The sequence below is a fragment of the Erpetoichthys calabaricus genome, chromosome 1 (genome assembly GCF_900747795.2).
Source record: "Erpetoichthys calabaricus chromosome 1, fErpCal1.3, whole genome shotgun sequence".
Taxonomy (NCBI): domain Eukaryota; kingdom Metazoa; phylum Chordata; class Cladistia; order Polypteriformes; family Polypteridae; genus Erpetoichthys; species Erpetoichthys calabaricus.
In genome coordinates this window covers 65601040-65628786 of record NC_041394.2, presented here as the reverse complement: position 1 = coordinate 65628786, position 27747 = coordinate 65601040, and the positions used below count along the sequence as shown (strand labels likewise).

Below are 27747 nucleotides of genomic sequence, written 5' to 3'. Positions count from 1 at the left end.
GTCCTCATCATAGTGTCAATGCACTTGGCTTAGCTCGTATTCATGCTCTACAAACAGAGTGCTCAGTCCTTGGCCATTTCCACTGCATTCCATAAATCCATATCATACAATCACTAATCTTCGGATTTTACTTGAGTCTTGCATCCCAGTGTATCATTTACCATACCCACAATCATTCCCACCCTAAATGTATCATACAATTGCTGCCAGTCTGCCCGGTGCTATGCAACTTTGCAAGGCTTACCTCACCTAGGCACAGATTCACTTTGTAAAATCCACAGACCCCCACAACTTAAAATATAACTCGCCCCACAACCTGTCTTGTACTATGCAGGACAAGTCCAAAATAAATCTTATTCTGCCTTTATGATCATGTGCCTATATTTCCTTGAACAAAAATTGTGCCCTACATTCCTTCAGGCCTGAAAATTTCTCAGTTACTTTCTGATTAAATTGAGTAATTTCACTAAGCCTGCCAAAAAAAATTTGCCTCATACTATTGTCTAGATCAGTGTTTCCCAACCATTTTTCTGCAGAAGGTACACTTTTTGTAGCCAAAATCATCCCAAGGCACACCACTATCTTACTAACCATAAACACATATACAGTATATCTCATACACATACTTAACTTCTGGGATGGGTGTTGACTACCAGAGAAGCCTGTAAAAAACGAGCTCCGAGATCAGCATTCACAGACACAGAACTTAGTGAACACTTTGGTGGCATTGCCAAGCTGCTTCACCCATTTTCCCATCCCTCTACCTCAGAGGCAACTCGTATGCCCACTATCCAACAGCCCTGTGAGGTTCTTGTTAGCAAACAAGAGCGAGAAAAAGTCCTTGTGTAAGTTTGTACTCAATCACTTGCCAGCTGCTGAATTCTTAAATCAGGTCGGAGCAGTCAAAGTTCCTCTATCTTCTTTTTTTCTTCAAGTGAACAATTTTTGAAGGGTTGTTTCATTAAAGAAATAACCGAAAATGTTTGATTTCTGAAGTTCCCTTCTTCCTAAAGTTGTGCTTGCTCATCAGTAGTTACATTAATGGTGGGTGTGAACTGTGAATCATTGACATGAACATGAAGTAGTGCATCGATGATTGTCCAATCACATTAGATTAAAATAACCTAAAACAATAAACGTGGGAGAGTCTGGGCTGGAGAGAGCTGCATCCCAGGAAGAATCTGAAAGCAACCAATTAAAGGGAAGCCTCAGGTCACCTGCTTGCAAAAAGATAAATGACTTACATACACTCTCATTTGGTCAGTGCCCTTCACTCAGGAAATATAGGTATTCACATAGAAATTAAACAAATACAAGTCGTAACCAATTTTTAATGGCTGACACCAGGCATGTTGTACAAATAAACAAATTCTATTGATTTATTCAATTTTATTTTATATAGAGTTTATTTTGTGTTTAATTCTTTTATACTTTTTTGTATCATAGTGCTATTTTAAATTTTTTTATGTGCCCCTTTGAATATTTGCAAAGCAAATTGGGCAAGAAAAAGACATTATCTTGTATAATGAAATGTATTATTATTATTACATTGTTAGAGAAAGTCCAGGCTAGGTTATTTCCAAGACAGAAGGTATTTTGTTAAAACACTAAAAGAGTTGAATATTTTCATTTTACACGAGCTAAAGAGGTGACATCATAGAATAAGGTCAAAACTAATCACAAAAGAAAGATGAGATAATCAATAATTAACCTGTATACATACATGCTTCTTTGTATACATACATCTTGTTTGCTTAAATGTTTGTTGCATACCTATTTGTATGCTTACATAACCTCTTATTGAATTAAATAACACATTTATGCAGGATAGACAGTACTTCCATGTACGTAATATTTTGAGTAAACACTATGTCTTAGTTTATTGGGAATTTGTTTTCCTTGCTTTTTTGTCATTTGTAATGCATGTAATAGTAAAATACACTCCAGTTTTAGTTTTATATTATTCATTGCTCATGAATATACACTTTAGTTTCAAATTTGTGAATTCTGAAGAGTCAGGCATACCAAGAGATAAGGATGTGAGTTATAAGAGTGGAGGCCAGATTTACTTTGAAAGAGTTGTTCAACAGGAACCAAAGGACACAAAATGGAATCTAGTTAAGGATAATTTTTAGAAATGTTTTACATTTCACACAAGAAAACTATAGTGTAGATACTTGAAAGAAGTTGCAGATTAATTTACCTGAGAATCACCTTTAGAATCGTAAGATTTCACTGTATATTTTTTATTGCAGTTAAGGGAGTGGGAAATAATGTGTTTAAAAAAAAAACAGCATTTTTTGTGGCACTGTACATCTTCAGGTGTTAATGCTGCTGATGACAATTTTTATTCAGCGATTAGAACTTGCAGGACAGCTCTAAGTTGTCAAGCAAATGTGTACTAAATAACTAATTGTTATAGACTCTTATGGACATATGTGAAGGGGCTATCCACAAAAACGGCTTAAAGCACTGCTCCATCTAATAGTTCTCTCAATGACATGGGGAATTTTTATTTTTGATTTAACACTAATTAAACTGAAAATTAAATTAAGAAATCTCAAACCTTTTGATCTGAGTTTGATTTTTTTTTATTTTTACTAATGTAAAATTGTGTACATATTTTTATTTATTTATTGGAAAGGCATGTTAAAGAACTTATTCAGAGTTGTACAGTGAGCAATTGGCTCAGAAGCAACCTCCTAGTTAATAGTCCAGCTCCTTAGCCACTAGACCACATTTCTGGTATATTATTAATTAATCACAATTACAAATAACAAATATAGATCTAATATTAATTGATTTTAATACATGTATTGGTTCCAGGAATAAACATTTATTTTACTTATTTAAAAGATTGGCTAATTCTAAATAAAATACAAACTTTGAGGTTAAAGGTTATATCATGTGCTTAAATGGTATAGCCTTCATCAGTTTAATGCTGAGGAAATGGAAAAAGTAACTCATAAGAAAATCAAGAACTGCTTTATTACTTTTCACTGCCTCAAACACAATTAGAAACTTTGGAGTGGAAAATGCTAAATAAGTGCACAGGGAGTGCATCTATTTTTAGAAACATATTAACAAGAAAGAGCTAAACATTAGGTCCTCTTTGTTCAGACTGACTCTACTTAATATGGAAGTAGAGCCATGGAGCAATGAAAAGAGACGTATGACAATAGACACAGCTGCTTAATTTCCTGATTTAAATAGTTTTCCACATACTTTTAGAAGTATAGTGCATAATCTGAGTCCAGACTTGGCATGCATCTGCTTCAAAAATTATTATAAGTCTAGTACTCTGTGACTTTGCCCTCTATGTAAAAAGAATGTATTTCCTCTCACGGGATGTTTTTTCTCAAAAGCTCCTTCCTGAGCTTCTCTCAGAGATGGCAGCTTCCATATGTGAAGCTAAACATCAATACAGCAGCAATCCTGGAATAAAGCAGAATATTCACAAAAGGCTAGAGCAATCTATGCAAATAAAACAACAGAGAGCTTGCTGCTTATTACCTTTTTTAAGTGTAATCATAAGTTCAGCTGCTTGGACTTTCATAGTTTCACCACTTTTTCAAACAACAAATTCACATACATTTAACCCAGATTTCTTTACAGAATAAATTATAAATTACAAGTGCAAGAAATCAACAGAATGTTTAATGTATTTCAAAAGATGACATTAGATTTTTTTTGGAGTAAAGAACTGTCACAAAAGTTTCCAGTTTCAGTATTATGCCCCTCTTCTTCTTTTTTGCCCTTTACGGAATGCATAATAAGCCACAGCAGAGCATACAAAATATTACAGTGCTTAAGAAGTGGCCTCATGTTTATCAATTATGCCCAAGTATTAATATGTCACTGAAGCTATTTTACTGCTTAACACATAAAAACAGTGTTGGTGGACTAAATAGAATATATTAAAAAAAATGGCAAATTCTATGAAAACCATACCCATGAAGACTTAACATATTAAAAATATTGACCAAGAGAAGCATGAACCCTTCAACCTTGTTGCCCAAGTCTGAGTTAAGAAATTGAGAATTAGTTTTAAATACTATTATTGTCATGTAATCCTGCTTATCATTATTAGCAATTGCTTTGAAAACAAATTTTAGCAGTCCTTTCTGACTCACCCAGGGTCAACACCTGTACTGCCTACTCAGAACTCTATTTTCATTCTTTGCTCTCCAAATTCACTGACCTGTGTCTAATATAAAGTAAACTGCAATCACTTCGAATTAATTCCGCTTACTTCCCTGTTTATCATTTCAGCAGTTAACTTTGTTAACCTTTAAATATTAAGCATGCAACACTTCAAAAATGAATTCCATTCTCGATAAGCTACCATGGGCAGCTTGGTGGTGCAGTGGCAGTGCTGCTGCCTCGCAGTAAGGAGACCAGGGTTCATGTCCTCCCTCCCTTATCTGCCTGGGTTCCCTCTGGGTGCTCTGGTTCCCTGCCAGAGATAAAAATCTTGTGAGTTAGGTGGATTGGTGGCATTAAATTACCCCTGTGTTTGTGGTCACACTGTGATGGACTGGTGCCCTGTCCAGGATATTGTTCTACTTTGCACCCTGTGCTGGCTGGGATATGCTCTGGTAACAACCCCCACCCCCGACCCTCGACCCTCTTCGGGACAAAACAGGCTAGACAGTGAATGACAAACTACCATGTATGCATGCTTACTCTGAAAATGACATGGTCTGCCAAGTACAAAGTCATTCTTAGATCAAGGAAATGAAACAGTGGCATACAGCTAAATTCAGAGTTCCAGTCATTAAAGAAAACAGTTAAAAATGTTTTCTATCTGCTTTTTGCTTTAACACTTCCACTGTCTTTCTGACTTAGCCTTTACAAAACTTTTTAGACCTTTAATTTTGTTTATTTATATTTGTAACTGTTTGGCATTTCCCCTAATTCTCCAAACAGGATCCTCCTTCTTGAATGGGGACCCTGAGTTGTTGGGTTATGAGTATGTGGGTGTGCCTAATTTTGGTCCTGGGCTTGTTGCAGCCAATATACGCTTTGCCTCCCGGTGACCCTAACTAGTATAAAGTTACTACAGAAATCCAGCTGATATTCTGTCTATATATTTTTGTTTGTAAGTCATTTTTTTCCTGTTGTCAGTCTATACTTTCAAAAATGTACAGTCTTACAATACCTATTAATCAGAATGAACAATGTCTAATGTCTAAACATGAGGTTTTCCCTCTGTACCTGTTAATCAAGTTTGTAGTGTATGCATCTTACTGCTGTGTCTTTGTGAGTTTTCTTACGTTAGTCCAATTTCAAGGACATTAATGTCATGCTGCTTGACAGGTCTAAACTGGCCTCGGTATGACAGAGTGTGCTTTGTCGTGGGCTGATATGTCCTATCAAGGTTTAGTTCCTGCCTTACTCCCAAATAGTCTGAATAGACTTAATGACCCATTCTAAATATGGACGAACGAATGAATGCAAGGAGATATGCAGTATGATCATATGTCATAATGTGTGTGTTATTAGATAGTAGGTCAATTATCTCACTAATTATCATAATTATCTTACTAATGTTTGGCGTATGCTATCTGCACATTTTTTCAGGGTTTTCCAGTTTCCATTCCACTATCCAAAGATATATGTTAAATTATTTGCCAACTCTGTATTTTCCTTTCTGTGAGAAGATGTTTGTGTGCATGAGTATGACCTGTAATGAGTCAGTGTCCTATCCATGTCTTCTTCCTGCCTTGTGGCTCTTGCTGCTGTGATAGGCTCTGGCTTCATGTAATACTGAATTGGGACTGATAATGGTTGGAACAATTAAAAACAATAGTTAGTTTAAGCCAGAAAGAACACCCAATTTACATGAAATCTCCTTCTCCTCCTTTGTACAGAATGGATAACGTGGGTGTGAAATTTCCAGTAATTCAAAATCATTATAGGTGTTTGAATCTAGGTTGTAAATAGGGATTATTAGTATGGGATAAATTTCCCAGGGAAAAAATTCAAGTGACTGGCTTGTGTTTCCTGTATTTATCTTTATTTAGTTTTTTTATGCATATATTATTTATTTCCAATGCTGTGTATACCCTGTCATTTTTGATTTTTGTGAAGCACTATGAGCTTGGAAAAGGTGACATATAAATAAAATGCATTATTTATTATTACTATTGTTCTGGGGTTCTTAGAGATTTTATTCAGATTCTTGTGTTCTGCTCTCAGGATGTACTTGGCAGCTTCCTCTTGTAGAAGATCTTCTGGAAAGTGAAATGGATGAATTCAGATTTTTCAGAGATATATAAAATCCCTTCCCAGACTCATAGACATCTTTAACCTTCTTTCTGAAGACTTTAGAGAGCTCTTCTGATGGTGGTAACTAAAAAAAACTAAATATTTGAGGTTTAAATAAAACAGGTTCCTTTAAAATCCTCTTTAATGATATTCTAAAATCATTTACACCTGATTCTACTTTTAGATATTTGAGGTAGTGATAAATGTGCAAAATTTGCATTTATGTTTATTTAAATTATGAAATGAACTCCAAAATGTAAATGTGGCATGATAGTTGTTACATTATATCACTTTTATCTATAGCTACTGTTTAAATGAAGATCAAATCTTGATATGTTCATGTATGCCAAAAAAAAAAAAGAAAAACACATTTCATGGGGTTTACTTCACTTTTTCACATGACTTGTGAGGGCTAACAGCTAATTTCAAATGAGTATGAAATTATTTCTTCCAGAATTGCTCTACTGTCACATTCATAAGACCAACATTTGCAGTGGGCTTACAGCCTAGCCTATTGAAGATCGATGATTCACCCCTATTGAAACTCACACAGTTTTTTTGTATGAATGGCCAATGTGTAAATAACACATTTTTGGCATGCCGTAGAAGCTGTTTAAGCATCTCAGGGTCACCATGATACAGTTCTGTCTGTCACGTTATTATCCTGTGGTGGTATTTAACAAAACTAAATGTAAACCTAATCATTTGCATACCCGGTCTTGCGTATCTCCCATTCCAGTTTTCATGCAAATTGGACCAGTAGGTGTATGTTGTTTTGTTTTCACAATGTGTTTTTCACTTGATTTTTCTTATTATCTTAACATTAGAGGTAAAAACATTTACTTATAATGTGAGGAAAGTGACTAATGTCTCACCGCCTTTATACACCATGGGAATGTCCTTTTTCTTGAGCTAATGTTTAATAAACCCTACCCTCCACCCACAATCCTTTTCTAGTTAACCAACTTCTAATCAAACCATGACAAGTGACAGCCCTACATGATAGCCAAGCATTTACTAAGGAATGCCCTTGGTTATCTATTTGTTATATGAATATTTTTATAGAAAATATTAAAATTAATTGCTGTAACAACAACTATAGTAAAAAAAAGATTTGTAGCAGTTTACTTTTTGCAGGCTGGTGCTTTAGCACCTGTTCATTTGTCCTGGAGCATGTGTTTAAAAATCAAAAAGTGCATTTGTCAGGATCATTCTGTTTATCATCCTTATAATCTGTCTTATAATAATGACTCACACTAACTCTTTGCCAGCCATCATTAATAGCCATAAATATATATGTGTTTATATGTATATTTTCTGTTCAGGTAGATAATCAGTCTATTACATATTATACACAGAGATAAAATTGTTAAATGATAATGATAAATCTGAGAGACATTTCAAAGGATTAATAAGTTACAGCTACCTATAACATGACAATAATATTGTTATCAAGGTGGGATTCTCACGTTATTAGGGATGAAGTATCATGGTAGAACCCAGTATTGAAATTTCCACATAGCAGGTTAACCGTGCAGACCTGTGAATCCGGGGGAAGAGACAATGTCATAATCTTTGCCTTAAACAAAGTGAACAACATATGGCAAAGATTGATAATTCAGTCTCCTTGAACAAGTGTGACTTTGGAAAACAGTGAATCAAGACTGGGTGAAATAACTCCGGTGATAGCTGAAGAACATTAATGAAATTTGTTAGCAAGACAGAAAGTATTATTTCTTTAAGAAAAAAATAAAAATGTGTTAAACTGCAGTCAGTGAATCTAGGGTGGTGTGTTGGACATGCACTTAAATCTGGCCAGTTCACTAACTGTGTGAATTTTTATCAGAATATACACTGTATGTTACATTAACTGATGTGAATTTGTGTGGGTGTGTGCATGGATGTTTTCTTCAGTTAACAAGCTTTACAAGTCCTGCTTTGTACTCCATGTGGATTTCTTTTAGGAACTGTAGGCTCCCCACTCAATCTATGGAGTTGCTGTCAGCTACGTTGGTGGTTTTCAATTTTTTTAGTATGTGCATAATACTGTGTGACCTCTAATGGATTAGCTTTCTGTTCAGGTAGTGCTACACTCACCTACCTATTTAAGCAGTTATAAAAATGGATTGATGTTTCAACAGTTTAACAGGTCTGTTTTAGTTTTAATGTAAAAAAAAAAAAACAAACTACACCATGGCTGGTGATTAGACAGTCAGCACTGTTTGATACACTGTATTAATACCGTTTGATAACATTGTATTAATCCTTAGGGGAAATTGTCTTTTCGCATGACCTTATTGCCTCATACCTTCAGACTGGTTCATTTTCCAGGCTTGCCTTTTTTTGCGGTTGTTTCCACCTTCTGCCTAGATGTGCATCAACTGTTCTTTTTAAACCCTGTATTTTCACGATATGTCACGTAGGTTTGATTGATTGACGCGTCTAAATGTATTTTGTATCTGTGTGTACGTTCGTATTTTACGATTCCATGGCGTCCTGTCCAGGCAAGGTTGCTGCCATACACACAATACAAAGTAAGCTCTGCGGTACAATAAAATGAATGGATGGATTTCTCTGTAATAATTATCGAGTACAGTTTAATATAATTTATATCAATATCGGTATATTTAATGCATCAATTCTTTTCAATAAATAGTGGTTTAAATGGTATTTTATTGATGACTTAGAAATATAAAATGAAAAAGTAAAAAACAATCCTGGCACTCTCCCATTAGCCGACTTGGCTGTTTATTCTGCAATCAGGGTGGAGTCTCCGTCGAAGATCGAATTGCACCAGGAAGCGCGTGGTGCTTTTCGGACTGAGCTAACGTTTCTTTATTTCTTGTAATCGTTTATCATTTCTTCTAGGCCAGTGGCCGAGACTGTGTTACTGTATTGTACGTTGGAGAAGCTTAACGCTTTTTTTCCCCGCTTTTCACGTCCTTAAGAAAAGCAAACGCGCCTCGCCTTGGAGCCCCGGGAGTAACTTTCCAAATCACATTCGGACCTCTCAATCTGACGGCAACCGGAAAAAAGGGCTTGTGAGCATTTTTAGTCACTGTTCCAGTTCACTGAATAACTGGTCGTTCTAAACTTTTCCTGACACAGCCTCGGTGACGCTAGACAGCGGCAATGGCAGATGAAGATCGCCCTCAAGTCGAGCTCTTTGTGAAGGTAAATAACAATCATGATTGTGGAAACTTTCCGTTTGTAATTTTTGCTTTTTTCGGAATGTGCTTTTAAAAGTTTATTACATTGTTTTGCACGTGTATTTATTTTTGTAGTTTATTGTACTAAAAGTGATTAATAACAGTTTGCGTATTTCGTGTATTTGTTAGCTGTTTGATTGTTTAGGTGTGGCGTTTTATGTTAACAAGTCATTAGTTACCCCTGAAGTTCAGTAGCCGAGAACTGAGTACGTTGAGGTTTTTTTTTATATATAAACTGTAAAAATGTTTTTTTTTTTTTATTTCGTGACTTCTGAGAGGGGAAGAAAGAAGACTGGGTGATTTGCAGGCATGGGTTGAATCAACGCGTTTACCTTCTCTGCCACAGTGAAAGCTTGCTTTGTATTAAAGTTTCAATTTCCTTTCTACGTGGTGTTGGCGCGTCTTCTCCTCTAAAACGGGCTTCCCGTATTGCTTCTTAAAGTGTTCAGGGCCTCGTTCAAACACACACAAAAAGAGTATTATGCAAGGACTTGTTGCTGAGTACCCGTTGTCCGAAACACAAGGATATTCCCGAACCTCATGGTGCTACGCAAAACTAATCGGAGAAACTCTATTTCTGTATTAGAGTAATGACTCCAGCCATGTGCTAGGACTTCATTTTACAGTAACGACGCGCAAAGAATTAAAATGCATTATATTTTGATCATGAAGGTACACTCTATTCATGCGAAGATTAGGTGAGTTAGGCAGGCTTAAGCCATTGTGCATGGCCGTTGACTAGCACTGATGATTTGCTCTTGATGCTGCTGCGTCTAGCTGAAACTCCCCAAGATCCTATAAATTCAGTTAACCGAATTCATTGGATGGATGGGTAGACATACTTTCTTTCTCCCGTCGTTCCCGAATTTATAGCGCTTTCCATGTGCTTTTTTCATTCTAATCAACACGTTAACTGAACAAGCATATGCATTTATTAATATGCGAGTCCGTAAACTTACTATGGTGCCTTTTATTAATTATATTACGGGTAAAATGGGCGTGCAAGCCTTTAAAAGGTGTATTGCCTACAACAAGGTTTCAGATTATTATTATTCCCACACACATTAGAATGTCACTGTTTTATATTTGTATTAATTAGACCATACTTTGACCCATTGGAAGAGGATGATTTGTAAAACAAGTAACTGGATAGTATCACTTGCTTATAGTGAACACCGAAAACCACGTGGTTTAAATATAAAGAATTATAAAGTGCATCCTTGATTCCCACAATCATCAAGCTTTTGAAAAAGAAGTTCCAAACACATTCTGCCTGGGTGATTGGTGACCCTAAATTGTTGAGTATCTGTTTGTGGAAGTGCCTCATTTTGGCCTTGTGCTTGTGGCTGTGACCACATGTAACCTTGACTAGTATAATGATGTTACTGAAACAGGAGTGATAGTTCATCCATATATTTTTGCCTGTGAATGAGCTTGTTCCTGTTGTTAATCTGTACTTAAAATACTGTAGTGAGATTGCTACCAGTCAGATTTAACTAAGATGTCTTATTTGTCATATGAAGCTTTCCTTCTGAATTTGTTTCAGCACATTATACTGTTTTTTTAAGTACCGGTACTTTCTTTTTAATGTTACATTATTATTATTGTTTTAGGATACAATATGAAATTATTTGTTTTATGACCATAATTTTTTTGTAATTTTTATTCTGTAGAGGTGTGTTTCCATATATAGTATGTTTGTGTACGTAAAATATGAAATACATGCCTAAATACATTTGAAGTGGCTGGTTAATGTTGAATAGCAACAACAACAAAATATATTAAATTGCTTCATTTGCCCTACCTTTTCATTAGAAACTTTAAATCCTAATAAAATTTAATTGCAGCAAATTGTATCAAGCATCTGATTTCTCCCTTAGAAACTGCTCAAGTAGTACTCATTCCTACATTTCTTTGATGAAAAGGGTAGGATTTGAATGTTTGTAGCTTTACTTAGAGCATTTTTTTGACAATCTAGAATTGGGTGACAAGTAGGTTAGTGTTTTCTGCTGCCTTATAGCGCTAGACACTTGGGATCAAGTTTTAATTTTAGACTGTGTCATGCTTCCATCTTTTGCTTATGTTGGTGCATGCTTTTGCTCACCACTGTCGCTTCCCAAATACATGCATATCATTTTGACTAGGAAATTAGCCATGATTGGCTAATTTCTTATACCCAACGAAGTAAAATAAGAAATAGCCTTCTGATTAAGACAGTGACATAAATGAAAATAAGTAATGACGCCAGTGTTAATTTGATATCTGCAGGTTTAGACAGTTGTTGATTTACTGTATAGAAGGTTTATCCGTATGAATGATGGAATAAGATAATCGCATTGAATTGCTGTGCATATTCTTAAAATATTAACATCTATTTATATTTTAATAAATCAGTATATGTTAATTTCTTTTAAATCTTAACACAAAGAGAACCACAATAGGATATTATTTTGTTTTGAGCTGGATTTGAGTAGAGTCTGTGTAAAATAGAAACAGGTTAATTATTGCCCTTCTTTAATGTAGTCATATTTAGTGTTCATTACTTTATTGTGTTTTCTATTGTAGATGATTCAAACCTTTATTGCAGGTGTGGCATGTACAGTAGGGCCCATAGTTGTAAAGGAAATATAATTGCATTACTAAGGAACCCCATATACTCCATGATCATGTGTACTATCACTTAATTAACACAGCCTTTCTTTACAATTTCTTTATAATGTTATTTTGAACACCTGACCAAAATCTGTGTTTTTATGAAGCATTTACGTTTGAGATGTAATGCTAAAAACACTACTCCTGCACAGCAACAACCTGTCCGTGCTACAGTGTCATGATAGTTTATTACATATCATAACTAAATTGTGGACATGTGGTTTAAAAGAGAATAAGGTTGTGAATTTAAAACAGTTTTTGTCAATATTTTGTCCTGATATGCTCAGGTTTATTTATGTGGAACCTTTTAATAATGAGCGATATAGTGTAATTGTTTTACATGTGTGTGAATGAGAGTCAGTGGAATGGTGAATATGCAGGGAGCAGAGTTGACGAAGTTGGATGAGTTTAAATACTTGGGATCAACAGTACCGAGTAATGGGGATTGTGGAAGAAAGATGAAAAAGAGAGTGCAGGAAGGGTGGAATGGGTGGAGAAGAGTGTCAAGAGTAATTTGTGACAGATGGGTATCAGCAAGAGTGAAAGGGAAGGTCTACAGGACAGTAGTGAGACCAGCTTTGTTATGTAGGTTGGAGACGGTGGCACTGACTAGAAAGCAGGAGACAGAGCTGGAGGTAGCAGAGTTAAAGATGCTAAGATTTGCACAGGGTGTGACAAGGATGGACAGGATTAGACATGAGTACATTAGAGCGTCAGCTCAGGTTGAATGGTTGGGGGACAAAGTCAGAGAGGCGAGATTGTGTTGATTTAGACATGTGCAGAGGAGAGATGCTGGGTATATTGGGAAAAGGATGTTAAAGATAGAGCTGCCGGAAAAGAGGAAGGCCTAAGAGAAGGTTTATGGATGTGGTGAGAGAAGACATGCAAGTGATGGGTGTAACAGAGCAAGATGTAGAGGACAGGAAGATATGGAACAAGATGATCCGCTGTGGCAACCCCTAATGGGGGCAGCCGAAGGAAGAAGTAGTTTTGTAAAACTACTTAATCGGTGCGGCATCCGCAGTAATGCAAGCTCTGCAACGGCCCGTCATGGAGAAGAGAGAGCTGAGCCAAAAGGCGAGGCTGTCGATTTACCAGTCGATCTACGTTCCTACCCTCACCTATAGCCACGAGCTTTGGGTAGTGACCGAAAGTGCAAGATTGCGGATACAAGCGGCCGAAATGAGTTTTCTCCACAGGGTGGTTGGACTTTCCCTTAGAGAGAGGGTGAGGAGTTCAGTTATCCGGGAAAGACTCGGAGTAGAGTCGCTGCTCCTCCGCATTGAGAGGAGTCAGTTGAGGTGGTTCGGGCATCTGGTTAGGATGCCCCCTGGATACCTCCCAGGGGGGGTGTTCCGGGCATGCTCCACTGGGAGAAGGCCACAGGGCAGACCCAGGACACGCTGGACGGATTATATCTCCCGGCTGGCCTTGGAACGCCTTGGGGTCCTCCCAGAGGAGCTGAAGGAGGTGGCCGGGGAGAGGGAGGTCTGGGCTTCCCTGCTTAGGTTGCTGCCCCCACGACCCAACCTCAGTTAAGCGATGGATAATGAATGGATGGATGGAGCTATCACTACAGTACTGACTGGCTGTACAGTTGCTGGCTTAGTTCACCAAAATATGATTAGACAGAAATTTGGGAATCTATCGTTTTAAAACACAATTCACACTTGGTGCCTGGTAACGAAGTATGTATACAGTATCCTAGTAGGTGGACTGTTGTTGAGATAAATGAAAGGCCCATCTGTCAACAGCAAGCACTGGTAGCTTTCCAGGTAACGGGTACCCTTTGTATTACACAGTATTTTCTGTATGCAGCTTAACAATGTACAATGTGTCTTGTAGTACTGAGTACTCCAGCTACTAGCACATCAGTTTATAAGATTTGTATGAGTAGAATACTGATTCACCACCTTTAATATATGAGGATATGTCTAAAGCTATCTTTGTGCAATCGGCCCATGTACTAGATTTACTCTTAACTCTAGAATAAAACCTCCCTAGTATGTAATTACTTTTAAGTATTTAGACCTGTCTGTGTAGTCATCTTTCACCATTAGAAACCACTACACAATAGATCTGTTTTAATTATTATTTCGTATTTGGCTTGTACTGTTCCTCAAAGTGACCTACAAGATCAGGGTACAATATACATGTTTACATGGTTTTTTTTTTTTTTTTTTCCTTCTGGGTCACAGGATGTTTAAGTGACTTACATAAGGTCACTTAGCAGGAACTGAGCTGACAGGCTTGTGCACTGCCTTAGCCTCTACATCCATCCATTTTCCAACCCGCTGAATCCGAACACAGGGTCACGGGGGTCTGCTGGAGCCAATCCCAGCCAACACAGGGCACAAGGCAGGAACCAATCCCGGGCAGGGTGCCAACCCACCGCAGGACACACACAAACACACCCACACACCAAGCACACACTAGGGCCAATTTAGAATCGCCAATCCACCTAACCTGCATGTCTTTGGACTGTGGGAGGAAACCGGAGCGCCCGGAGGAAACCCACGCAGACACGGGGAGAACATGCAAACTCCACGCAGGGAGGACCCGGGAAGCGAACCCAGGTCCCCAGGTCTCCCAACTGCGAGGCAGCAGCGCTACCCACTGCGCCACCGTGCCGCCCTAGCCTCTACATGATACTGTCTAAACCAGGGGTAGGCAATGTCGGTCCTGGAGTGCCACAGTATGTGCAGGTTTTTGTTCCAACCCAGTTCCTTAATGAGAACTCAATTATTGCTGATGAAGCACGTATTGCTTAAGTGACATTTTAATGCTTCATTTTAGTGGTCTCGCTTGTTAAGGTTCTCCAACCTTAATTGCTTATTTCAATCTTAAACTGCTGCATTCAGTGTTTTAATTGCTCCTTATTAGCAATAAGATGTAAAAGACAAAGCAGCCAGCAGTTCTCCAGCTAGCTTTTTTCCAATTACATCTGTGTGTGTTCATCATGCACGGTTTGATTTAATAAAACACTTAATAGAAAAATGTGACAGACTGAAAATGATCTGTTTTAGGCTTCAAATCATTTGGATGATATCCTTGGAAAGGAAAAAAAATCTACGATATAAAAGCCTTACATTGCACAGACTAACAAGCCATAAAATTAAATAAGGTCTGAGATTGGCAATGATTGGTTTCTAATTAAGCAATTGGGTTGAATGAAAACCTGTAGCCACTGCGGCTCACCAGGACCGACATTGCCTACCCCTGTTTTACATCTTATTGCTAATAAGGAGCAATTAAAACACTGAATGCAGCAGTTTAAGATTGAAATAAGCAATTAAGGTTGGAGAACCTTAACAAGCGAGACCACTAAAATGAAGCATTAAAATGTCACTTAAGCAATATGTGCTTCATCAGCAATAATTGAGTTCTCATTAAGGAACTGGGTTGGAACAAAAACCTGCACATACTGTGGCACTCCAGGACCGACGTTGCCTACCCCTGGTGTAAACCATTTATAAAAATGTATATCCCTTATATATATATATATATATATATATATATATATATATATATATATATATATTTAAATAAAGGATATAAATGTATATCCTTTCCATTACTGTGGTAGAAAGGTCTGCCAGATTGCTGTCTTTCTTGATGGAGATCAAGGTACAACTTTCTCCAAGCATTTTGTCTTGCCATGAGGGAGTGATTCCAGGAAAGTCTGCAGCATTATGTGACGGGGGAAACCCTCAATTCATCTTGGCCAATTTTTCACACCGTCCAGACATCTGGCACTAAGCAAGCCTCTACCTGTAATTGAGAAGTAAGCCATTGTCTCATTAAAAAAAAAAATATACTTCTTTGTTTATTTTCTTTTAACCCTATCTGTAGCTTACACAGAAACACTAATGTCTTTTATGGTGAGCAGCATTGCAAGAAAAATGGAATTCAGTTTTTCAACTTTCAAATGTCAAAGTGCATGTAAGACAGTGGTAGTATGTCACATTGCTTGCATGGTAATCTACAGTATATAGTCTGTCAATCAGTACACTTTTTTATTTAAGGAAGCCATAAGGTGTTGCATAAGGTGCATTTTGACACACATGTGAATGAACAACATTGGCTGTTATGTGTATTGTCTTCTTGAATTGACAGTGTGCAATTTTGAGCATTATTGATTCAACTGTGAGTTGAAAAGCAGTGCGCTTTTAGTGCAATAGTTAATTAAATGTTGATCGGGTAAAACAGAGGACTGATGTTCCTAAGAATTTTGTTATTGCTTAAAAGTACATGCTTGTTCCCATATTGCTGCATACACATTATGTAATCACTCTTAATATCTGTTTTTGAAGATTCTGAAACATTCTTTATTGATGCTATAAGAACCTGTCTTTTTTCCGGGAATGCTAATTTTACAGAAGTAGTGTGCTTTTAGACCACACGTGTTGAGTGCTAGTCAGTTGTAACTTGAGGTTAAAATACAGTTTTAAAGTTTTCATGCTAGAGGAGTCGTAAATGGACAGAAATAATAGTCAAAAGGCAAATATTCAGAAAGTTTTAGGGGTACAGCATGGTTCTAGAGCAAAGGATTAGTAACATACTCATTAACAATTTGCCAAATTAATGCCAATATTCTGTTTAATACTAAATTACATTTCAAATTGGCCTTGGGTAATGTTGGGAATAGCAAACAAAGAATGATTAGCATGACAGATTTGGTTTGTGAGTTCTGTTTTACTGTTCTTGTAATAATAAGTAATAAACAGAAGATATTTGATTTGCAACCATATAGAACTTTTCCTGGTGAATGCCCTCTCAATCAAAACTATACAGCTGTCCCCAAGTTTCTTCATTTCTCCCTGCATAGGCTATGTCACTTGATTAAGGGACATACAGTAGTGGTTACATACGTAGCTGCTGGCCTTGTGGTGTACTCCAGCCTACTAATCACTACACCACACTGCCAAAAGAAATGAAAAATGGATGTTATTAACCCTTGCTGAATATGTACTTATATTTTTTACTATACATCCATTAATATTTTTGTATTTTTTTTGTTTGTTTTTGTTAATTAACTTTTCATCCAAAGTGGAAGGCATGGCGATGCAAGAGCTAATGCTGTTGCCTCACATTACCAGGTGATACAGTTTACTTCTGGCCTTGTCACTATTATTATGGGTTATTTTCCTGGTATTCCAATTTTCCTACCAAGTTCTATATATATATATATATATATATATTATAACATGCCTCATCTAGTATTAGGCTCCTACACCACTGATTTGAATTCAGAGGGTTGGATGACTTAGGCTTGAATCTTCACCTTTGATCTTGTGTAGAATTATATTTATGCTGAACATTACAGTTGTTTGAGTATTTCTGTAGCAGTTTTTATTCTCTTTTATTCTCATTTTGTTATCTTCTTTAATCCTAATGATAAAATCAAGGTAATTTTAAGTGATAATCTTTACTCTCTCACATTTTCCTCTGTTTTTCCAATTATTTTCCATTGACCTTCAAATTTACTGAATAATCTCTGTGTATCGGTGAAGTTTACAATTTCAGTGTTAAAGTTGATACCTTAGTTAAGAAATTTGCGGCATTGCACATAAAATATTTCTCGAGGGTTAAGCAGAACGGGCAGTGGCCAATCACATTCTTTTTTTCATTCCAATAATGGATATTAGGGGCTGTCAAACTGTACAAAAATTAGGTTTTGAATAGTAATATTAAACATAGGTAAATACAGTGGAACCTCGGTTTGCGAACATAATTCGTTCCGGAAATGTGCTCGTAGTCCAAAGCACTCGTTTATCAAAGTAAATTTCCCCATAAGAAATAATGGAAACTCAGATGATTTGTTCCACAACCCAAAACTATTTATATAAAAATGATTAATACAAAATATAAAGTAAAAATACATAAAATAAATTAACTTGCACTTTACTTTTGAAAAGAATCATGGCTGGTGTGAGTGAGTTTCTAAACTCTTGTGGGATTGCACCCAACGGGACGACACGCGGAAGAGCGTCCCAAAGCAATCGCAGTCTCCCAGCGCTGTAGCAGTTCGCTGTAAAAGTGAATCCGAAAAGATCGCAGACATGCTATAAGCGCCTGCCATCAATGGGTGAAACAAGGAACATTATAAATGTGCAGGGCCCTGCCTGACTGCTGTGTCTGTGTATAAATAACCGCGCTGTTGCTGTTTCAAGCTGAATAAAGCTTGTGTTGCTAAAGTACTGAGACTCAGCTTCGTGTTTTAGGGTGCAAGACGGGGACTCGCACGTCACAGCACACACACACACACATGCACGCGCACACAGTCACAATGCTAATGCTGTAGTAAACACTATACGCTCGTACGTATGTTGACCATATGAGTGAGGCACGCCGACTCAGACGGAGAATAGGAGACAATTGCCCACAATCCCGCAGTGAGAGAGAAGAACCACCAGCTCAGTTGTGATCACATGACGCTCAGCAGACAAAGCGTATACAGTACATACTACTCGTACTGCAAGACCTCGCTCGTTTATCAAGTGAAAATTTATTAAAAATTTTTGCACGTCTTGCAAAACACTCATAAACCAAGTTACTCGCAAACCGAGGTTCCACTGTATTGAATATTCAGATGCAGGCTTAAAATGTTTTAAGTGATGATACATATATGTTTGTACTTCACATAACTTTGTGTGCTTCACTATTGTTAATTTTGTTGGTTGTTGCATGCAGTGCGTCTGCAAAGCATGCAGTGCTTACGACTTGTGTACTGACGCAGACATTGCTTGGAAAACATGGCCCTTTGCAAAAAAACGGGATGTTCTATGCATGGAAAGCGACATGAGAAAAGTGGAACCAGGATACTTCACATAAATATAATGTAGATATGAAATCCATCATTCATGATTACTAAAATGCATTAAACATACATGTTACTTTAGTCCCCACACCCTGCCCCCTTAGCTAGCCCTCTGCTCCACTGTGCACCTTTCTGGTACTTGGGTGCAAATGTTGGTTATATATTTAAAAAAAAAAAAGCAGCTTGTGGAAGGTAGTGCGAAGACCAGCCGAATTTGATAAGTTTGTAGAGCATAGTATGGTGCTAGTGGTCAAATAATAACATGCAGAAGTAAGCAAATAGGTTTCTTTTCCCCCATTACAGATTCGGCCAAAATTTAATAAATGTTACCGTAGTACTTATTTTTCATTATGCTTTTGTTTTTGGAATTATGTTCCAAGACAAAAGTGTCCAAAAGACACATGTTAGTTAACTAAGTATGCTTTCTTGATGCTAAAAATGCTCTTTAAAGTGGCAATTTTACAGCTGTTTAATGATAACTGACATATTTCTGATTTTCTATTTATTTCCCATTATGTTTAACACTAGAATTACCAGAGCCTATGAAAAAACTCGTAGATCTGTCCCACCTTAAATCACTTCTTAAATCCGTTCGCACCTCTCCGCCATCGTCTTTTGTCTTCTAAATGTGTAGATAAAGACCTGCTGCAAGCAGCCAGCTATTCCATTCCCCCACCGACTTAGAACGTGCACGAACTTCTCCCAGCTCATGCCTTGATTGATTATCTGGGAGTGAAGTGGAGTTTTTAGAGTGTAAATAATAGATTGTTATTTGGAACACATGCATTTCATGTGTGTTCAGTTTCTACAGTAATCTGTGTAAACACGTTTTTAAAACAGAGACGTTTTTCATATTCTAGTAGTAAATGACAAAATGTAGGCATAAACTATATAATGTGTGAAGCCTGAAGTCCAAATATCAAAGAAACACTTTCAGGAGAGGTACAAATATAACAGAACAAGTGCGCTTTTATTCAAAAATATAACTGCCGGAAAAAAAAGCCGCCTTAGTGTGCAGCATTGACACTCAGTTACTAAGACTCCTGCCGTGGCACAACAGTATCAGTTGCTGACTGGGAATCAAGAGGTCATGAGTTTGATCCTGCTCGACCTCCTTTTGAGAAGTGAACTGCTCTTATTTTTACTATTTTAGAATAAAAAGATACATTTGATTTCAGTCTGTAACAACCGGTGTAATTTATGATATTTGTAAAGGTTAGCTTTGTTTTTGTTTTTTTTTTTTATTCACTTTTCATTCTGTCAGTCACGTTCAGGATCCTTTCCTACCCCATCTGACACTGCTGTTTTCACATAAAGACACGCTATAACTCTGCAGTGTATCACGATACATACGACCGCGTGTTTTTTTTTTTTTTCCCAATCTTGTCAGTCCCCTCATGTTGCTGTATGCTGTTTATTTTGTACTCCAGGACATGCAGAGGAAAGCATAGTAAAGAGCAGTAACTTCAGCGCTATATGCAATCATCAGACACTCCCCATCTGACACTGCTGTTTTCACATAAAGACGCGCTATAGCTCACCCAAGGAGCGCCCTTCCTACATGTACGACATGTGTACTTGTTGCAGTGTACACATCTCTCTGTGCTATGGTTCCTATTACACTGAACAAGCACCTGTAATTTGCAGCTCTATTCATTATCTCAAAACACCACGCACATTTACAGTAATTCCCAGTTATGTCTACCACTCACACCCACAACCATACAGAACTGATTCCACATCAGAGAATTTCCAGTTCCAGCATAAATTCACACCCGATCTGATGCTGTTCGTTTTCAAATAATATTGCATTAGTGCGATGATGTTTTCACATATATTGTCTTTCTTTCAGGTGTATAATAGAAACCACAGCATAGAGAGAAGTAAGTACATTGTAACAGGTACACACGTTGTAAATGTAAAAGAAAGACGATCCTTGCGTGTGTGTGAACTGTTAACATTTGAATCTGATGATTGCATATAGCGCTGTCTTATTCAGTGCGCGCAAGAACATGCAGGTGGCCAGTTGCTGTGTGCTACAACATGCTGGCGGTGATCAACGCACATTTTAAAAAAAGAAAGACAAATATATGTGACGTTTTCATGAAATCATTTTATGACGCGAATAGTACCAATCAGAAAACATCATCGAAGTAATGCAATATTATTTGAAAACGAACAGCGTCAGATCGGTGTGAATTTATACTGTGGCGCTGTTAGAGTCAGATCAGAAGCTGAATAGGCTGAATAAGCTCCTGTTCTGACTCTAAGTAAAAAGCATGAATTAATCAACAGAAATAACCGCGATCGACATTTTAAACTTAACAATTTACAGTGCATACCAATTTATAAATTTTATGTCCGTTTGAGGTTACAAAGAAAAAAAAAACACTACCTCCCCAGCGGGGATCGAACTCAGGTCTCTAAGGCACAGCAAAGCTGAAATGCTCTTATTCTGCAAACCTTAGCATTACGCCATGGAAGGTGTTACATCATCCTTGAAGCTTTTATGAAAGTGTTTATTTGATGTTTGGACATCAGGCTTCACACATTATATAGTTTATGCCTACATTTTGTAACATTTATTACTACAATATGAAAAAGTTTCTGTTTTAGCAATGTGTTTACACAGATTACTGTAGAAGCGGAACACACATGAAATACGTGTGTTCCAAATAACAATCTTATTATTTCCACTCTAAAACTCCAGCAGTTCAGTCACTCCCAGATAATCAAACAAGGCATGAGCTGGGAAAACTTAGTGAACATTCTGTGACGGTGGGGGATGGAATAGCTGGCTGCTTGCTGCTCGTCTTAATCGGCACATTTAGAAGACAAAAGAGAGGTGAGAACGGTTTTAAGGTTGGCCGGAACTACAAGTTTTTTCGTAGACTCTGGTAATTCTAGTGTTAATGAGAAAGGACACCATCTTTTGTTTTGTCAGATGAATGCTTAACGGTTTTAATATAAAACAACAGTAAATTAGGGATTTTGTATTCAAGAGTGAAAAGGAATAGGACCAGGAGCAAAACAACACTTTTCGGGCACAGGAGTAGTTTTAAACTCTGTTGTTAGTACACCCTGCGGTGGGTTGGCACACTGCCCGGGATTGGTTCCTGCCTTGTGCCCTGTGTTGACTGGTATTGGCTCCAGCAGACCCCCATGACCCTGTGTTTGGATTCAGTGGGTTGGAAAATGGATGGATGTTAGTACACCCGTTAACCAAAAAGCAGAACAGCACAGTAGAAACCTCTGACCATTTTTTTAAATAATGACAATAACTATTAAAACATTAAAAAAAATGATGATTGTGGAAGTTATATGCAAAACATATGCACAATACAGAAGTATTGGCGCACAGCATGTCAGGAGTTACACAGTTCTGAAATTAGTGTGAGGTAAAATTGTCTGTCATTTTGTAGCCTGTTTAGTCCTCAACAAGGTTGTAGGAGGTGCTGGAGCCTATCCCAGCTAGGATAGGGTTCCAGTCCTTCACAGAGTGAACACACACACATACATTCACCCAGTCACCCTGTCACTCAAACAACCACTGCTGATTTAGGATAGTAAATTTGGGTAAACTGCATGTCTTTGGACTGGTGGAAGAAACCAGAGCACCCAGAGGAAACTCATGCAGATATGGGGAGAACATGCAAATTCAACGCAGCGAGGACTCGGGACGCAAACCCTGGTCTTTTAACTGTGAGGCAGCAGTGTTACCACTGCAGTACCGTGCTGCCCTGAGGTAAAATTAAAAAAAAGAATTAATCTTAAAAAAAAAAAAAAAAAAAAAGAATTAAAATAAGGGACCGTTATTTTACAATCTAATTTGAGCTTTTGCCTTTAAGCTAGACTTTTTTTCATACAGATTTTAATTATATTTAAATAGTGATATTCAAATTGTCAGCCCGAATGGATACCATCCTTGTGCAGCTTTCATGATTTTCATCTGCCTAATCCAGAAAACTTTTGAAAGGTACAACCTTTTTTCTGCAGTTAAGGTACAAATATTAAAACCTGTTAGGACAGCAGAGTAAAAGATGTAAGGATATATAAGATTACCTTCTGGGCTTCTTAAAAAGGCTAACCAGTTAGTAAAACATTAACTTTAGCGGTGAGTGTTACATGGTAGGAATGGGTGTGGAATAAGCTATGCAGATTGATTTGAAAATAAAAATGAGTGAGGGTGTGACTGAGTTTATGTACCAACACATGGTAGGTGCAGAAAACAAAAGAAATAGTGGTGTGATGGATGCAGCCCTATCAGTTAAGTGAAATAAAGCATTCAGCAGACTATAGTTTAACTGTTAATATGACTGAAAGAAGTTTGTGTCTTGATTAGAAGGAGAAGACATTTTATGTTGAAATACATTTTGTTTGCTATTTTGCTTTTAAATACATTTCTGAGTTTTCTGGTTCAAATTGTTTTCTTACTTTAATCATCATAGATACATTTTACAGTAAGGGGCACACAGCTATTTAGGTTTCCTTAATGTGAAGTCTGTATTTAATAAATATAGTGTGTTGAATATTTTTTTTTCAAATCTCAAGGATGGCAGTTGATATTTATTATGATCCTTCAGGAGCAAATCAGTTAGACTGGCAGTTTGACAAATTGCAGACATGTGAAAACAGTTAAACCTTAACATGAAGTTCCCAGCAGAAAGGCTGAGTATGTCTGCATGCCCTTTTGAACCAACAATAGGGTTTCCATTTTCTCAAAAAATGTTGTCCTTTTGCAGACCCTTCTAGCATAACATGTAGAACATCCCTTTAGTAATAGAGCTGCTACAGTTATAAGAGGAGTCCTTTAATAAGTCTGTTCATTACTTCCATTTACGTGTCTTATTTTCTTTGTTAATTTTAAAATAAAAGCAACAGTGATTATTTAAATATGCACTAAACTGTTGTACTAATTTCAGGAATTACTTAATGTAGTGAATTAAATTCTTTTCTATCTGAGCAAAGTGAGAGTATGACTAAATTTTGTGCAAATGGAAATAGGAAGTAAATATAAATTACAGTATTGTTCACAGGTGTTCCCTTGACCTAGGGATGGGCGGTATGACCAAAATTCTATATCACGGTATTTTTCTAAATTATCCCGGTTTCACGGTATTGGACAGTATTTTTTTCCCCATGCATGAGTGAATGTTAACCACATTTTCCACTGCAATTACTTCAGTAGACTGGCTAAGAATAACCTATTCCACTGTTATGAGAATTGTACATTGTACAAAAAAACATTTTAATGTGCACACAAGTATTAATACAGGTTTGCATGGCCTCATAAAGTGATAGTTTTCAAGGGGGTGACACTAATGAAGAGAAGGAATCACATTGCATGACAGTTGCAGTCAAAATATAGAACCTTTTTATTGAACAAATTTTGCAAAAACTTAAACTATGATTTTTGACAACATATTTTCAACCATCCAAAGAGGCATTTAGACTTAGTAAAATATCCAGAGGTGCTTGTCAAAAGTTGTATTGCACTGAACATGTATTAGAAAAGTAATAAATAGTAAATATTTTTTGTGAACCAACTACACTTTGTTAATGTTAACCATCTCTGTCCACTGACACGTTAAAGTGACTTTTTCAACAACTTTACCATCAATAAACTGCATAATATTTAAACTAATAAATAATAACAATAAAATAAATAATAGTATTATTACTGATAGCGGCACTATTATTTCAAGACTTCAATCCCAGGTGCATTACGCAGTATTCACCAAATTAAAATAAAATAAAACAAGTGCAACTTTGTGATGACATCCTTACCAACTGTACCATCATTTAGGTAAACTGCATTAATATGGACCTTGCTTCAAGCTAAGCTATATACATAAATAATAAAACTGCAACTTGCATTAACTGTATAATGCTATTTGTGGTATAGCATTAGGGCCACGGTGAAGAAAAAAAAAATACAGAGGGAAGAAAAAAAACAAACTACAGGTATATGTCAAGAATAAAGTCGACATGCTGACTTTATTCTCGACATTTCCACTTTAATTTTGACGCTTACGTCAAGATTAAAGTCGACATTTCCACTTTATTCTCATAGTTTACTTCATAATTAAAGTAGAATGTCATAAACTAAACTTCATCCTAAAATCAATGTTTAATTTACTCGATTTTCTCAAACCCCGTCATAAGTTAATGCAGCACATTAAATGCTTTGTGTTGTGTTTCCTGACCCAGTTGTTAATCACTATGCTTCTTAAACTGACTTCCTCCGCACTAAGAGGAGGCAGCAATCACCGCATAGAATCCATTCATTTCATGGTATTCTTGCTCTCTAAAAATTTAGAATGCTAAGATAAATACTTGATATCATTTTCATGATGAAATGCATTAAAGCAGGTATTAAACAAGCACGGTAGTGAGGCGGTAGTGCTGCTCCCTGGCAGTAAGGGGTCCCCAGGTGTACGTTCAGTGTAGAGACCTTTATGGCAGGTGTGACGAAGCTCCAAAAAACTTGATGTATGAATGGGTATCGCACAGGTTTAACTTAAATATTGTGTAAATGTTGGGTTTGTGATCTGGTGGTCGGAGACACGAACACAGAATTCAATGCGTTCTTCTGAGCGGACTTTCTTTATTGCACGCGTGCTGTCTGCCTGACGTACCAAAACCCCAGTTCCTATCCTTCCTTTTACTTTCTCCACATAACCAATCACCACACGATAAATGTCTTTGTGAAATTGAAACTAGTTATAAACTTAGCCCATGGAGTGTTCAGAACTTTAAAAATATCTTCGCTATACATGTTTAATTATGCCATCTATTCAGGGTTGCGCCCATCCCAGCAAACATTGTGTGCAAGGCAGGAGAAAATTCTGAACGAGTCGCCAGCACATCGCAGGGTCAGTATATAGCATAACAAAATCCCACATCCTACATGACTTTGAAAGGAAACTGAAGCACGCCGAATAAACCCACCAGAAACAAATGCAAATTCAAAGCAGGGAACACCTAGGACCCCTTTGCTGCGAGGCAGCAGTATAACCTCCATGATTAATACATGCTTTAATGCATTTCATCATGAAAATGATATCAAGTATTTATCTTAGCATTCTAAATGTTCTGAGAGCAGGAATATCATGAACTGAATGGATTCTGTGCGGCGATCGCTGCGGGTGCCTCCTCAGTACAAGAGGAAGTCAGTTTAAGAAGCACGTACTCAATTTAACATGGCTCTGGGAACACTTAACACAAAGCATTTAATGTGCTATATAACTTAAGACAGGGTTTGAGAAAATCTAGTAAATTAAATATTCATTTTACGATGTTCTACTTTAATGGCAAATTACGAGAATAAAGTCAACATGTCGACTTTAATCTTGACATACACGGCAAGAATAAAGTAGAAATGTCGAGAAAAAAGTCAACATGTTGTCACACTATTACACAGTACCCAGGTACATTACACAGTATTGAAAACAAATAAAACAAGTACAACTTGGCTTGCAGTATTATCCAGTAGTATAGAAACAGTATTTACACATTTGAACATAATGGCCCACATCTGACCTTTTAAAACCAAAGCATCTCCAGATAACGGACGCGACTCCCTTTTTTCGGCAAAAGTTATTCTGTGTCATCATGTTCAACTTTATCGTCTGCTACTGCTTCAGTTTCAGTTTCGGAATGTTCTCTGTCCATTTTCAGAGTGCAATACCTACACTAACACTACCTATTTAGCGGTGTAGCAGTGAAAAAGAGCCCCCGTGCAATGTAGCCGTGAAAAAGGTTCCCACGTGAACAGTTTCCCTCTGCGTCACGTTCCGAACGTCGTTTAGGCAATTTAAACCAGTGTTGCAGTATAACAAAAATCCATATCATAACAAAAATAAAAAACGGTTTTCAGTAAGAACCGGTATACCACCCAGCACTACCTTGACCTGGCATGTGATTGTGTAAATTGTCTTGTAAGCTCTTCTTAAGATACAAGAATCACATAAAAGTGGGACTGGGTGGGCACAGTGGTAAACACTGTCATCATAAAATCCTGTAACCCATTGTTTTTGGGAGAGGATTTGCACAATCTCTCCCATTTGCTTGGGTCTTCCTTCTACATGTGCCTTATGTTCATTGGTGATTTCATATTGGCACTGTATGAGTGTTTACATGGGCCCTGCAACACAACCAACACCCCATTCAGGGCTGGTTCCTGCTTTATGCCCAGTGCTGCTGATACAGGCTCTTGGCCCCAGTGACCTTGAATCAGTTTAGGCAATTTGAGAACTTTATTTATCGATGTGGAGCTGTTGTGTCCTCATTGTACAACTAAAAAAATAGGTTTTCACAGTGTAAAATTGTACTTTGTTTTGGCTAAATAAGCAGCACAAAATGCTGATTTTCAAACTCTATAGTAGTTGACCCATATCGACAACTTTCAAATTTAAACATAACTTAGAACATCAAAAATATTTGTACCATGCTGATTTGTAATGTATGCCTTTTTGTGTTTATGAAAGTTGATTGCACAACTAATCTCAATAAACATCTGTAAATTGACCAACTGATGCAAAGCAGTAATGATTCTTGTCATTGACTATGATTTACGGGAAGAATGTGTGCATTTATGTGACTGTGTTCAGAACAGCTGTTAACCCTGTAATTCTGATGAGATCTTCCTTAATTTAAACTACACAATGTAAATTGGTTTAATGTTACTTGCCCAGAATTGTTGATGTGATGACACAGAGGATAGCAGTGTGGCATCAAAGATTTCTTGGCTAGAATTTTGTGCCCATTCATTCTCTGTATGGAGCTTGCATCTTC

At 37.1% G+C, this 27747-nt stretch overlaps 1 protein-coding gene across 1 annotated transcript in view; it reads left to right on the top strand.

Annotated features, from left to right (window-relative positions):
* The first annotated feature begins 9047 nt into the window (after nt 1–9047).
* The window catches only part of clic1 (chloride intracellular channel 1), a 57900-nt gene continuing 39200 nt past the window's right edge, over nt 9048–27747 (top strand). The window contains exon 1 of the mRNA XM_028801164.2: nt 9048–9444. Within this exon, the coding sequence (XP_028656997.1) occupies nt 9403–9444 (42 nt within the window). The 5' untranslated portion in view covers nt 9048–9402. The remainder of the gene's footprint in view (nt 9445–27747) is intronic.